General features: G+C 37.8%; 2 protein-coding genes across 3 annotated transcripts; both read left to right on the top strand.

The window, feature by feature from the left end:
* The first annotated feature begins 293 nt into the window (after positions 1-293).
* gjb8 (gap junction protein beta 8) lies at positions 294-2,742 on the top strand. The gene is made up of 2 exons (XM_017470553.3): positions 294-490; positions 1,827-2,742. The coding sequence occupies exon 2, from the start codon at positions 1,851-1,853 to the stop codon at positions 2,649-2,651; it is 801 nt and encodes a 266-aa protein (XP_017326042.1). The 5' UTR covers positions 294-490; positions 1,827-1,850; the 3' UTR covers positions 2,652-2,742.
* A 4,110-nt stretch (positions 2,743-6,852) lies between these two features.
* gja3 (gap junction protein, alpha 3) lies at positions 6,853-10,580 on the top strand. Of its 2 annotated transcripts, XM_017469175.3 has the most exons (3): positions 6,853-7,260; positions 8,854-8,924; positions 9,130-10,580. In XM_017469175.3, the coding sequence occupies exon 3, from the start codon at positions 9,165-9,167 to the stop codon at positions 10,467-10,469; it is 1,305 nt and encodes a 434-aa protein (XP_017324664.1). In that variant the 5' UTR covers positions 6,853-7,260; positions 8,854-8,924; positions 9,130-9,164; the 3' UTR covers positions 10,470-10,580. The 2 variants fall into 2 exon arrangements, with proteins under 2 accessions (XP_017324664.1, XP_017324666.1); XM_017469177.3 differs by lacking the exon at positions 8,854-8,924.
* The last annotated feature ends 4,245 nt before the right edge of the window (positions 10,581-14,825 follow it).

Below are 14,825 nucleotides of genomic sequence, written 5' to 3'. Positions count from 1 at the left end.
TAATGTGAACTAGTAGCCATGATTAAGGGAAAAAAAAATCTGAGACTTTTTCCACACTTATTTACTTGTCCAGATGTTAACTGTCACATACTGTATATTATAAAGGAGCATTTACAGCATAGTGTACAGCATTACCAACAACAGGCCTATTATTAACTGGAATTATATGGTAGCCTAACTAACATGCCTTGACATAAATATATTAAATATTTAGTGTGCCTACTGTTTCACTAATTTAAAGACATTACCTATCAGCAAAAAAAAAAGTTTCTCCTCTCATTTCTTATACAGATGTTATATTTCATCTGTAAGCACGTAGAAACTGAGAGCACACCTATTAAAGACCGATAAAGACTGAGGCTCCGCCCCCTGACTGCAGGTGCAGCCTCCTACAGCGGCATTAAATCAGCGCCGCTCACACCGCCGCTCATTACCGCCGCTTCCCGCGCTCCTGAATATGGGTGCGCATTGCTTTATTCTCTAAACACAGGTAAGAGGAAATGTAGTTTTTACAACTCTGCATCTTAACAGTTTACACAGCTTTATACATTTATACAGCTTCCGGCTATCATCAGAGGTTTTAACGCTAAAACCTCACCTGTCTTAGAAACTTTATTTATTTATTTTTTAAACTTCAACTTTTTAACTTTTTTTTTTTTTTTTTTCCCATACTGACTTTTTTTTGTTGTTGAGATTTTGCTCCATTTTGTCAGGTTCGAAAATAGAAATTGCACTAAAGTAGAACTGAAGTGTAAAGTGAATTCGGGTTAATATTTGTGGATTTAATTTCTCCGACGTTTCTGAAACCCGGCAAATGTTTTAAAGTAACTCTAGACTTTATGAAATCCTCAGGATGCGACCTATTCACGTGTTCATGTCCGCATCTGAGAATAACTACTATAGGACACTTTGCTGTGAAAAAATTCTACATCTGCCCCGAAATTTTATTTATTTATTTATTTATTTATTTATTTATTTATTCACATAAACATAATACTAAACACATGTACATGTAAATACTTTACACACATGTACACTATTTTATGCTATATTTAACTTCAATCACTTCATCTCAACGTTTTCCTTTTCATGCTTCATGTTCCTATTTTAACAAAACCTGTTTGTTCTCCTGTTATATGAGGACTATTTAAGACCTTTTGTGTCTAACCTTAGCTGTTAGAGATCAAACAGACTTAAAAAACAAAAGACTACTGAAATGTGTGTGTGTGTGTGTGTGTGTGTGTGTATATATATATATATATATATATATATATATATATATATATATATATATATATGTGTGTGTATATATGTATAAATAAGTGTGTATATATGTATATATATATGTGTGTGTGTATATATATATATATATATATATATATATATATATATATATATATATATATATATATATATATGTATGTGTGTGTGTGTGTGTATGTATGTATGTATGTGTGTGTATGCATATATGTATGATTGTATTTTGTAGTATCATATATGTAAATGATATCATTAAAATTCATCTTTGTTCAGTTTGAACAGCTTCCATGTCTGTCCCATGCCTGAGAAATGCCGCTCGGCATTTTCTCTTTTTTTCAAGTGAAACAGCATAAAACGACTTGATGACAAAAAAAAAATAAAACACCATTTCACAAATGTAATGTGTGTACACGTTATTCATACAATTAATGCACCTTTAGGCAATTAGCCAGTCACTGTAAAAGTGGTGTAAGAAATTTTGTAACTGCGGTCTGCAAGTTCCTGCGAAAGAAGGGGAGGGTGTCACACAGTGGTGCCTATTTGACATTTTTATTTTTTGCCTGCAGGGTTAGTGATCAGCAGCAAGCAAGATGAGTTGGGCAGCACTGTATAGCCAGCTAGGAGGTGTGAACAAACACTCCACTAGTCTGGGAAAGATCTGGCTCTCAGTTCTTTTCATTTTCCGCATCACTATCCTGGTGCTGGCTGCCGAGAGCGTCTGGGGAGACGAGCAATCAGACTTTACTTGCAACACACAGCAGCCAGGTTGCAAAAATGTCTGCTACGACCACTTCTTCCCAGTCTCTCACATCCGTCTCTGGTGCCTGCAGCTGATCTTCGTTTCCACCCCGGCTCTACTGGTGGCCATGCACGTGGCATATCGGAAGCGTGGCGTCAAGAAAGAACTCATTGCGTGCAAGGGTGACAAAGCGAAGGAGGAAGACTTGGAGAGTCTGAAGAATAGACGCTTGCCCATTACAGGCCCACTGTGGTGGACCTACACTTCTAGCCTGTTCTTCAGGCTCCTTTTCGAAGCTGGCTTCATGTACGCCCTCTACTTTGTCTATGATGGCTTCCAGATGCCACGTCTCGTCAAGTGTGAACAGTGGCCTTGTCCGAATAAAGTTGACTGTTTCATCTCACGTCCAACAGAGAAGACAGTTTTCACCATTTTTATGGTTGCATCTTCAGCTTTGTGCATTGTTCTCAATGTCGCCGAGCTGGTCTATTTGATCGTTAAAGCATTGATGAGATGCTTAGCTAGAGCCAAGAGGAGGCACTCGTATAGCCACTCATCAGAAATGTCTAAAGATGGGGCTCTGTTGCAAAACAAAAAGAATGAGACGTTGCTTTCATCAGTCTCCGATTCCAGTAATAGCAAGTCTATATAAAAGGTCCAGTGTTTGTTTTATTTTTGTAGAGTTGAACGTGAATTATTTTCCCCTTGAATGAACATTACAAACATTTAAAAATAAATAAAAATTTTTTTTAAAAAGAGCATTAATGCTATTGTACTACTTCAGCAGTGTTCTGTTCCCTTCTGCTGAAATAAAAGCACAAGGCACTAGGTCGTGAACATTTACTGTTTAAAGTGTGGCCTTGTTGTCCACATTCCACACCTGTGTTCTCATTTGGGGAGAAATCAGTGACACCTAGTGGTTAACCAAATGCAAATAAAGTTAGGTTGCCGCTGTTGTTGAACTTCCTTTTATTTTGTTTCATGTCTACATTTTAAGGTATTCTTACCAGTTCAGTCTTTTTGGCAGGCAGCTGAACCTTTGTAGGATGATAGGCAGTGATTTCATGCCTTATTTGCAAAGGGTCCATTATGAGAGCTTAGTCTCTTTTTTGCTTGCATTTTAACTTTGAATACAGTGTTGTTGTTGTTGTTGTTGTTGTTGTTGTTGTTGTTGTTGTTTTAATTAATTGTCATGCTTGGTTGATAAACATGAACTTGAGTAGATGTCTCATACTGGCACCAGATTATAGCCTGCATGATTTTATGTTATGGTTTAATCTGCAATGGTGCAGTTAATGATTGAGTTTTATTTCTGTATACACATTTATATATATAAAAATAATAATAATAATAAATGATTGTGAGTAAATGATTGGGTAATTGTGTACTCTGCTGTAATACGAGAAACTGCATTTATTTGTTAACTTACAAGAGTGAAATTTGCCAATAGCTGTATGTGTTTACACCTTGCCTTAGTTAAGGAATGTGGCTACATCATGTTATAAAATGTCTTTCGGGGTTTTTGCTCCAGTTCTAACCACAATCAGATAGTAGAGTTGGATAGGATATTGGATAGGATATGGTAAGGTATCTCACCCCTGGTCCTGGAGGATCACTGAACTGTGGTGTTTGCTCTGTCGTCAAAACACCTGATCTAGCTCATGAACTACTTCTGAAGTCCTTCATTAGTTGGATTCAGTGTGTTTGGATTCAGGGACGATCAGAACTTTAGGGCAGTAGACCTTTAGGACTGTAGAGCATAAGGAACCTTATTCAGAACCTGTAGCTCATCCTGTCGTGTCTTGTATGGTTGGACAGCTTCTTTTTTTTCTTTTTTTTTTAACATGAGAGGCATTTGTACATTTTTACCTACTTCTGTACAATTATATAAGCACAATTGTTATGATTTATATAAAAGAACCGCAAAGATCCGTGTAGCCTATAATGAATGCATAAATAAAGAAATGCTTACATGCTGGATGTGTGGTATCACATGGGGTTTAATGTATGGTAGATTTTCTTCGGATTGTGGGTTTTTCTTATGTTTTGTTTTGTTTTTAGCTCTATTACAATCGGCAATAGTACAAAACTCTCTGGTGGAGTCTCACGAAATGGACAAAAAATTCATTCCGGGAGATAGCTGTTGAAGGGGAAATTGTTTATTTATTTATTTATTTATTTATTTATTTATTTATTTATTTATTCTTTCTTCGAATTGACAAAACCAAACCAATCCAATCAGGCTTTATTGGTAGCATGACCCTGATTATCAACGCACTCTCTCAACTCTTCTCAAGACTTCGATCCTTAGGCTGTGATTAGTCGACGAGCACGTGTATGTAAATGCGTGACGTCACCACCGAACAGCCAATAGCGTTCAACATGAGAAAAAAAAGCAGACGTGCATACTTCTGGTTGAAAATTAAGAAATTATTTTGTAGAAATAAATATGAGGAATTTAAACCTACAATATCCGCAAAAGGCGACACCGTTGCGGCTGCCGAAGCTCGGGAACAGTACTGATTGTGTAAATGCGTACTGAAGTTTTCTTTTGAGCCTATATTCTCACAGTGAGAATAAACGGATTGAAAACTCTTTCATGTAGCCTAATTTCATTTAATATGAATGTAGATTGTTTTAATTAGGCCTAAATGTTTCTCTGCGAAGGTGATCTTCTTACAGTTTGCGCTGAGGAGTTGAATTAGTTGCGTCACTTATATGTCACTTTGCTCTCAGCTGATTGGTCCAAGTTGGGTTTGAGTTACCCAGAACATCACCTGTCCCGGAGCAGGTCAGCCATGGAGAGGAAGTTACTATTAAGTAAGTTACTATTAGTAGGTACTAAGTAGCGATGAACAGGGGCGGATTTAGTGATTTGGGGGCCCTCATTTCAGTGTTTTAACATCGATATTTAAATTTTCAACATGTGTTATTTAGCATTAATAGCAATAATCAGGGATGGACTGGGACCAAAAAGTGACCCTGGACTTTCTGGCCCAGAGCGGACCAACACACCCGGCCCACAACACGCCACTCATGAAGTAAGCATTCTGATGGCATTTTAGCGTATGGATTTTTAGAAGAAGAAAAAAACATCAATTAGTGAAAAGTAAAAATAAAACTTTCTTTACCATAAGTTTATGCAGCGTTTTGGGGGCCCTTGGTAGCTCGGGGCCCCAGGCTATTGCGGACCTTTGTCTATTGGTAAAGTCCACCCCTGGCGATGAACATCTGGACCTGGCTTCATGGTACAGGCCCCGGGCCGAATACTGACCAAGCAAACAAATTTAATACACATTTCTAACGCTTTTTGGTTTAACTTTTGAGGCCATTCTGATAAGTTTAGATATAAAACAACAGTTTAAAGTTTACTGATGGCATCAATTCAACTCAATTCAATTTTATTTGTATAGCGCTTTAAACAATGGACGTTGTCTCAAAGCAGCTTTACAGAAACATATAAACACAGGATAGAGGTTTTAAGTGTGTGGATTTATCCCTATTGCGTGAGCCGGTGGTGACGGTGGTGAGGAAAAACTCCCTGAGATGATCTGAGGAAGAAACCTTGAGAGGAACCGGACTCAGACGGGAACCCGTCCTCATCTGGGGAACGACGGATAGTGTGAAAGTAAAAGAAAGTTCATTACGGTTTTTACATGAAGTCTGTTTCTTGAACTAGTCCACTGTTCACTAAAGGAGACCTGAGTGCAAAATTGTATGTGGTAGCCTAATTGCAGTCCCAAGGCCATCGCAGCAACCGTAGTCCCAGCAACCACAGCGAGAACGTCCATGTGGAATTGAGGTCCAAAACCATTTCCATGGTACTTCAAGCAGCACCGTCCTCAACAATCTCCAAGCTGTAGCCTCCGGCTGATGAGAGGATCACTGTCTCAAACGTTCATCCTGAATCAGAACACAAATAGTTCTGTTATTTCAATAACACACATGGTTCTGTGTATATTGTAACTAGGCCTATGACTGCCATAGCACTGTGTGTTTGCAGGAATAAATGTGATTTGATTCCAGTTATTTCCTTTAAAGCACGATCTTTGCGTGCTATCCCCGACTATTTTTACACAGACATAAATAAATAAATAAAGACATACATACATACATAAATATTTGAACTACGACCCATATATAACCAGCACTCTTCTCCTCCAACCACACAAAATTCAGTCAGGCCAGGGAAATTAGCATATAAAAGATACATTTAAACATTTAGTTTTACATTTATCATTTGGTTTTAACATTGAACGTTAACATTAGGTTATATTTTACATTGACATTTAATATATTTAACATTAACGTTTAGGCATATACCTATTTAGCACTTACATTCATCATGTTGATTTATATTTGTTTAAATTTAACGTATTTACATGTATGTTTAAAACACATTCATTTACATTAAGCCTATTTATAATGTATGATTTTAAAAAAACAAAACAACAACATTATGTATAGCAAAACTTTGCACTGAAAAGGAACTATTATTTTACATGCATTAAACAAACAAACAAACAAACAAACAAACAAATACATCCCATACAGTTGTTTTAAATTCACCAGCTGTTGCGTTCCATCATAACTTGAAATATTTCAAATATTATTAGCCTATAGGTTAATTAGGCTGCATTTTATAGGCTACATTTTAACAAAGCAGTTACAACTTGGTTTGTTAAAGGGGGGGTCAACTGTTTACACTGAGTTGATAACGCTGCTCTCTGTTAACTCCTCAGAAAACCGATGGGGGGCGATGTCCTTCAAGTTATGTTGGAAAAGGCACTTAGTTGGACGGGTAATTATTGTGACCCGGTTTTTTTTATTGGATAAATAAATATACTGTAATTCAATTGTTAAGTCTATTTATGATCACTTTTAACCCCTAAAGTGCACTGAAGAGGCTTAAGAGAGAGTTTAGGTTTAATTTTGCTCGAGAGCGGGCAGGTGCGTGTGTGTGCGCGTGCGCGTGTGTTTAGAGGGGCGTGGTCGCGCGCGCATCGGAGCTCATGGTTCGCGTGTTCACACGTCCTGGGGCGCAGTGAGAGAGGAGAGAGGCGCGATGGCCTGCAGCAGGACTCAGCCGCGCTTCACCAATCACCGACTCCTCACCCGACTTCTCACTAAACACTAGCTGATTCCTCTTACATCTGGCCTCGAGTCCACGCCTGAAAAAAACAACAACAACAAAAAAAAAAAAAAAAAAAAAACCCAGTGTGTGCAAGAATGAACTGACCGACTCATTTCAAATCAGTTTGGTAAGCTGGGTTTGCAGTTTGGGGTTGGGGTTGGAGGGGGAGAGGGGAGGGCATCTACTCAGTCTAATGATACAGCATCAGTGACTTTCTGCAGCTCTACTTGGCATCTCCAGTCTAAGGTATGCTTAAGCCAAGACCCATGTCGCATTGTGAATAATTTCAAGTCTGTGACCTACAGGTTTTCTTCTTCAGTTTAGTGGAAGGTCACTGATGATTAAATAACCCTATAGAAACGTTTTAAACAAGAACTGTTTTTGTTAGGGCCATACAGGACAGGAACAAAAGGAAATCTAGCACAGGCCATTTTGTTATGCTGTCGCATCTATACTGTTAAAAAAGATTTCCACTGAATTCTTGGTATTATTTACTTATTATTATTATTATTATTATTATTATTATTATTAGTTGGTATGAAGGTAACCATAACTTAACAAACGGATACCAGCTAATTATTAAACTGTCTCCAAATGATTTTGTGGAGAAACCAAATACGTACATTTCTTTAAATATTAAATATTGCTTTAAATATTTTAAATAATTTATTTCTGCTAGTTTACAAGACCAAATACATTAGCAATTAATAACTAAGTAGTAGTAGTAGTAGTAGTAATAATAATAATAATAATACTGATCAGTTGGATCTTATTATTTCATTATCAACTCCTTAATAATGCTGGACTGTAGATACTCCAGATCAGAGTTGTAAATGTCTGCTTTAGGAAGATTTCTGGACTGATATTATATGATTAACATAGAATATTACAGGAAGACAGAATTGTTTAGGGGCTTGACAAAATACAGTGTATATTGACATTGCGCAAAACAAATAAATAAATAAGTTTAAGCGAAACTTTTCAAACCGTAAACTAGGTTTTTAATCTTCGTACTCGTTTTATTTCAGGTGCAATCAGCTGCAAAACTTATCTGATAGATTTGCCTTCCGTTATAGTAGATCATTCTAGTAAGTGACTTTTATTTTACCAACTGAATGTTTTCCCCCCACGTGTTCCTATATGTACTAACAATTTTTTCGTGTATATTATATTGTTTAACCCAACAATATAAATTTCAGATAATGATGACTGTGTAGATGGCGTGTGATACACATGTATTCGTTTTCAGAACAAAATAGTGGTGTTAAGTGAGAGTTAGGTATGCCATCCTCATTACCTAAATTATATCTCCACTATTATTCTTTTAAATGTACTTGGCTCTATTAGTGCATACTGTATAGCTCTGGGAGGAGGGTACCTCATGGCTCTCCACAGCAGTGTCCACTCAGTGCGCTCACATGTTTTCGAACGTTATAGTGTCGATCTCAGCACATACCTGCTGAGCAGTGAAGCGAACAGGTGAGAGAGAAGCGCACCGTGTGTACGAGTGTGATGATATAATATCTATATGAGTAGGTGTGTATGTGTGTATAAATGAAATGAGAGAAAGAGTGCAAGAGAAAGCGAGAGAGTGCATGCAGTATCAGACTCGGCTCGAAACGTTTCTTTTATGACATTAACAGTTAAGGACAGTAAGATACTAGTCTAGTAGATCTCTATTCTTTTGGACTTGTTAATCTTTGTTTGTTTGTCTAAACAGCAACTGCTTGAACAGAACCACATTTTATGCAGAGATGTGAAATGCTATGTGAATTAGTGTGGAATGATTATGTAAGTCCAATTTGCTGAAATTATTCAAAGTATTTTAGTTATATTAGTATAATCAGATCCGTTTAAATGGGCAGCTGTTGCTCGGTAGATCCTGTACATAGTTCATGTTCATGTTTGTTTATCTGTGTATATTTTAACACAAGACCATCTCGCGTTCTCCCCTTTCCTCACCCTTTTCCTCTCTTCTTGGGCGTGTTCACTCCAGACTGTACTTTCTCTTCAGGTTAGAAATCGTGAAGCATGGGTGACTGGAGCTTTCTTGGGCGACTGTTGGAGAATGCACAAGAACACTCTACCGTGATTGGCAAAGTCTGGCTGACTGTCCTCTTCATCTTTAGGATCCTGGTGTTGGGAGCAGCGGCAGAGGAGGTCTGGGGCGATGAACAGTCGGACTTCACCTGTAACACGCAGCAGCCTGGTTGTGAAAACGTTTGTTACGATGAGGCCTTTCCCATTTCGCACATCCGTTACTGGGTGCTGCAGATCATCTTCGTGTCCACTCCAACACTCATTTACCTGGGTCACATACTACACATCATCCGTATGGAGGATAAGCGCAAAGAGAAAGAGGAGGAGCTGCGAAAAGCACAGGGACACCAGGAGGAGAAAGAACTCCTGTATAGGAATGGGGAGGGTGGCAGAGGAGGTGGGAAAAAGGAGAAACCGTCAATCAGAGATGAGCACGGCAAAATCCGCATCAGGGGTGCCCTGTTACGTACGTACGTGTTCAATATCATTTTCAAGACTCTGTTTGAGGTGGGTTTCATTTTAGGTCAGCATTTTCTCTATGGTTTCCAGCTCAGGCCACTTTATAAGTGTGCACGGTGGCCCTGCCCCAACACTGTGGACTGCTTCCTGTCCAGACCCACAGAGAAGACCATCTTCATCGTGTTCATGCTTGTGGTGGCTTGTGTGTCACTTCTGCTGAATTTATTAGAGATTTATCACCTTGGATGGAAAAAAATCAAACAGGGTGTTACCAGCGGATACATCCTTGAGCAAGAGTTGCTGGCCCATACTGACCCGGTGGAGACAGGAGCCATTCCTGCTGCCTCTAGAACTGACCCTGCAACCCTTAGCTATCCTCCCAAATACACCAAGTTGGCAGCAGGTAGCGCATCATTCTTGCAGACTGGGTCAGTTCCTGTAACAACAGAGTTCAAGATTGATCCTCTGCACGAGGAGCCAAACTCTTTCTACATCAGTAGCAACAATCACAGGCTGGCTGCTGAGCAGAACTGGGCCAATCTGGCCACTGAACAGCAAACTCTGGAAAAGAAGGCCATCGCTCCCTCTACTTCCTCCTCCTCCTCTGCCTCTTCCTGTGATAACGAGCAGCGCCTCAGAGACGCTGCTCCCACTACCAGCATTCCCAGCTCAAGTGGTGGCATTTTGAGTAGTGGGAAGTGGGAGCCAGAGGAGAGTCACGTCACCACTACGGTGGAGATGCACGAGCCACCTAGCGTGTTTACTGACCTCCGATGCATGAGCAGAGCAAGCAAGACAAGCAGTGTAAGAGCAAGGCACAATGATCTGGCTGTCTAGTAACCTTCATTGCACAGCTCCAATTTTAATATATACACATTAGGAAATGCGAAAACATAACGTTGAAATAGAAACGAGAGTCAGGCTGCTGGATGTTATCTAGGGAGATTATTAATAAACATAAAACATCGACAGCTGTTCAATCAGTGAGTTGTGGTGCTGACATATAACACTCGAATGGCGTCTGATGTAACGTGGCAGTTCAGTGATATGACAAAAGAGAGCTTATTCAGTTCACATGTTGGGTGTTTAAAAATATTTCGGAGTATTGGACCTCGACCACTTTAAAGTCCCCATGAAATCAAAATGGACGTTTTGTGGCTTTAATATAAACATGTTAGCCTTAAGGTTATCTTTAAGCTACTGTGCTCCAAAACAATGACAAAATTTGCATCTAGATGATATATGCGTTCAAAATTGACAGTCCCTCTCTACCACCAAAACGGATCAACAATTTTGATGACATCATTCTGCACTTTGGCTTCTCATCAGATTGTCTGCCCAATCAAATGCTCTTTAAAATCTGAAGTGTCCCGCCCCCAACATTCTAAAAATCCACGGTACGAACTGTCAAGTACGGCTTAGCCCAGGCTGTGAGGTAAGCTAAACATTATTGGCTATTTTAAAACGGGGAGGGGCCACGCAATATGTCCCACCCTGTCTTCCTGTTTCGGTGAAAATTACGTCAACACGTTAAAAAATGTTACACATTTCAAGGTACTTCACGGGGACTTTAAGAGGAACACATGTACACCTGCTCGTTAATACAATTATCCAATCATCCGCTCATGTGGCAGGAGAGTAAGAGCTTCAGTGAGTGTTCACGTCAGAATGATGAAAAAATGTGATCTCAGTGACTTGGAACATGGCTTCCAAAGTGGCCTGGCTTGAATATTTCAGAAATGGCTGATTTTCTGGGATTTTCATGTGCAAGAGTCTCCAGATTTACATAGAATGGTGTGAATAACAAAAAAAAAAGCATCCATTGGGTGGTAGTTCTGCAGGTAGAAATGCCTGGTTGATGCGAGAGGTCAGAGGAGAATGATTTGAAGCAGACAACCACATTGTGTTTCCTCCTGTCAGTGGAACAAGTTCACCTAAATCACAGTTAAAGATTGAAACATGTTGGTGAGGCTGCACCCACAGTAGTCTCAGATACCTGTTTTTTTTTTTTTTTCTTGTTTTTTTTCACACCATCTCTATGTAAACTCTAGAGACTGTCTCTGCTATTGTACACTTCCTGTCTCCAGGTTGGCATGCTGAGAGTTCTGAGATCCTTTTCTGCTCAACACGGTTGTAAAGAGGGGTTATTACACTTACTGTAGCCTTCCTGTTTCAAACAGTTTCTCCTCTGACCACTCCCAACAACAAGGCATTTCTGCCTGAATAACTGCAACAGACTGGGTGTTTTTTGCTTTTCACACCACTCTGTGTAAACTCTAGAGACTGTTGTGTGAGAAAATCCCAGGAGATCAGCAGTTTCTGAAATACTCAAACCAGCCCATCTGGCACCAACAACCATGCCGATGTCAAAGTCACTCAGATCACACTTTTCCCCAACTCTTCTGTTTGATGTCAATATTAACTGAAGTGTGTGTACATACATTATATATATATATATATATATATATATATATATATATATATATATATATATATATATATATATATATATATATAAAACACTTTTATATGAAATATTTCATACAAAGAGTTGTTTTTAAAATGCAATATCCAGTTGCTACTTGTCAGTATTATGAATGGACTTTTTCTTTTGTTTCATTCTTTCAGAGTTTTGATTCAATAAAATCCAGTACTGGTCCACATTTTCAGTAGATGAAAGAAACTAAATATCAGTCTGTGAATGTCCATACCAGAGTGTGATTAATATTCAGCAATCACCCTTATTCCCTGCATGTGTATAATGAGGATTACAGTATGATAACATGGACTGACATACTAGAACTACGTTTCACTCATTAACAACTTATTTCTTCTAAATTCTTAATGAATACTAACACTAACATATAATTCAGTCCTGGCTTATTGCTGAAGATATATATATATATATATATATATATATATATATATATATATATATATATATATATATATAGATAGATAGATAGATAGATAGATAGATAGATATAGATATAGATAGATAGATAGATATACATTGAGATCACTGCATATCCAGGGTGAAAAATTGAGGACAGGACGTGCATTTCGTTTTAAAACAGCAGTCCAGTAACAGTTTAATGTTCTGTTTTGAAATCTGTTAAGCCCTCTTTTATAGTAGCAGATCTGCTTATAATCTCGTAAAAAGAATCCCCCTGGAGCCGGCATCTGCCTCTGCATTTGACTCATGCAATTAAGATGGGAACATTTTATGAACATTGAGACAAAAAAAAAAAAAAAAAAAAAAAATTCAACATCAGTTCAATGTAGTTTTCTGTCTGAAGGACAACACAGTTTTCTGATCTATAAATTTGAAGCTAGACTTCTAGATTAGATTTGGAGAGGTTTAACATATCTTTCAGTTTGTCATCAAATACATAGAGGAGTTTTAATACATTTAATGTAGAATGTCATGTGAATACAATGGTACATGTGCCATTTTGCATTTCTTTTGAGTTTATTCATGACAAAATGCTATTTTAAAAGGTTGATAACAAAAACAAACAAACAAACAAACAAAAAAAGATTCTTTATTCTTTCATATTTTTATTCCAGACTTTCCTGTAGTCATTTTGTGATTGGGAAAAAATCACGTATTTGCTTTGAGTGCATCGAAGATGCTACGAGTCTTGGGTTACTTTTGCGGTCCTACTCATTAGTGACTACTGCAGCTGTTTTAATCAGGGGAATGTTCAGCGCTTTGTTGTGAACCTGACAAAGACGGATCATCCCTATGAATCACACAAAACCAGTGCAAAACACCTAAACACTTAAAGGACCGAATCTCTAACTCTAACTTTACTTCCTTTAGAACGTAGACTAAAATAAATACACATAAACAGCAAAATATTCAAATATGGGCTTACTCCTATAAGCCTGATCAGACTTTTGCTTGTGATAGCACTAAAAGCATTTAACTTTTTTTTTATTAAAACACAGTATTTACACATGTATGTAATTTATTTTCCCTATTTTAATGTACAAAGCACTGTGTTGCTATTTTTTTTTTTTTTTTTTTTTTTTGGTCCTTAAAGTTTACATTTTTAGTAAATAGATGAAGATTTGCACATACGAGTAAAACATGCTGTTCAGTGAAAAAGGATCCTTAAAGGAAAATGTCTTAATAATATTGTGTTAAAGACAGTATTTCTCAAATACAATGACATCAAATGTGATATAAAAAGAACATGTAGGTTACAGGTATAGATTTACCACGCTTTGGTTTTAAGACTGTTAGCCTGAAAGGCACGCAGAAAAGATAGATATGTACAGTATTACAATCAGAATTTTGCAAGGGTTACCACCGATTTCCATTTAGATCAATCAGTAATGTACTTAGCTGCAGCATTTTACTTTAACGTTCATCGTGTGAATGATTGAATTATCTCGTTCAGAGCAAGATTACTCTGAGCGGTCAGGGAAATTAACCCCATACATACGCTCAGAACAGCAGCCTGTTTAAATGCTGTCTTAAGAGAAGTGCCTTGTGATATACTTTGTATAAAACATGTTGATGTAAATGTTCATTTACCTCAATTGTTTACAAAACTCTTACTAAATAAACTTTTTTTGTACAATAAAAATTCATGTTTGAGATGATTTTTAATTTTTTTTTTTTTTTTTTTTTTTTAAGTAGCTAAGTGATCATGTTAAAGCTTTGAAGAACGGATCCAGTAGAACGACACTGCCAAGGGGAGATAGAACCCTATCAGCTAACATTTCAGTGCATACAGAGTGCGAGATGAACCAAGACAGAGGAGCTCAAAAGTACTAAGTGCTGGCAGTCACACAGTTGGATATAGTAAGCATATATATATATATATAAAAGAAACGTCTCTTTTTCAGGAGACTGTATTTTAGAGATCATTTTGTAAAATCCAAATAAGCTTTTAGAGATCTTTATTGGAAAGGGTTTAAACGATGTTTTTCATGCTTGTTCAATGAACCGTAAACAATTATTGCACATGCACTTGTGGAATTAAGGTCAATTAAGGTCACAGATACAATAAGTTAGGACACTGAAGAGACCTTTCTACTGACTCTGAAAAACACCAGGAGAAAGGTGTCTAGGGTTCCTGCTCACCTGCGTGAACATGCCATAGACCTGCTGCAGGGAGGCGTGAGGACTGCAGATGTGTTCAGAGCAATAAACTGTAATGTCTGTAATGTAAGACGCCT

This window comes from Ictalurus punctatus, chromosome 6, assembly GCF_001660625.3.
Source record: "Ictalurus punctatus breed USDA103 chromosome 6, Coco_2.0, whole genome shotgun sequence".
NCBI classification, from domain to species: domain Eukaryota; kingdom Metazoa; phylum Chordata; class Actinopteri; order Siluriformes; family Ictaluridae; genus Ictalurus; species Ictalurus punctatus.
The sequence above is the reverse complement of the archived record's forward strand: the minus strand, read 5'-3'. Positions and strand labels throughout refer to the sequence as shown.

What these genes read in the sequence shown, in the direction of transcription:
- gja3 (XM_017469177.3), top strand. Translation starts at nt 9,165, where the DNA reads ATGGGTGACTGGAGCTTTCTTGGGCGACTGTTGGAGAATGCACAAGAA.
- gjb8 (XM_017470553.3), top strand. Translation starts at nt 1,851, where the DNA reads ATGAGTTGGGCAGCACTGTATAGCCAGCTAGGAGGTGTGAACAAACAC.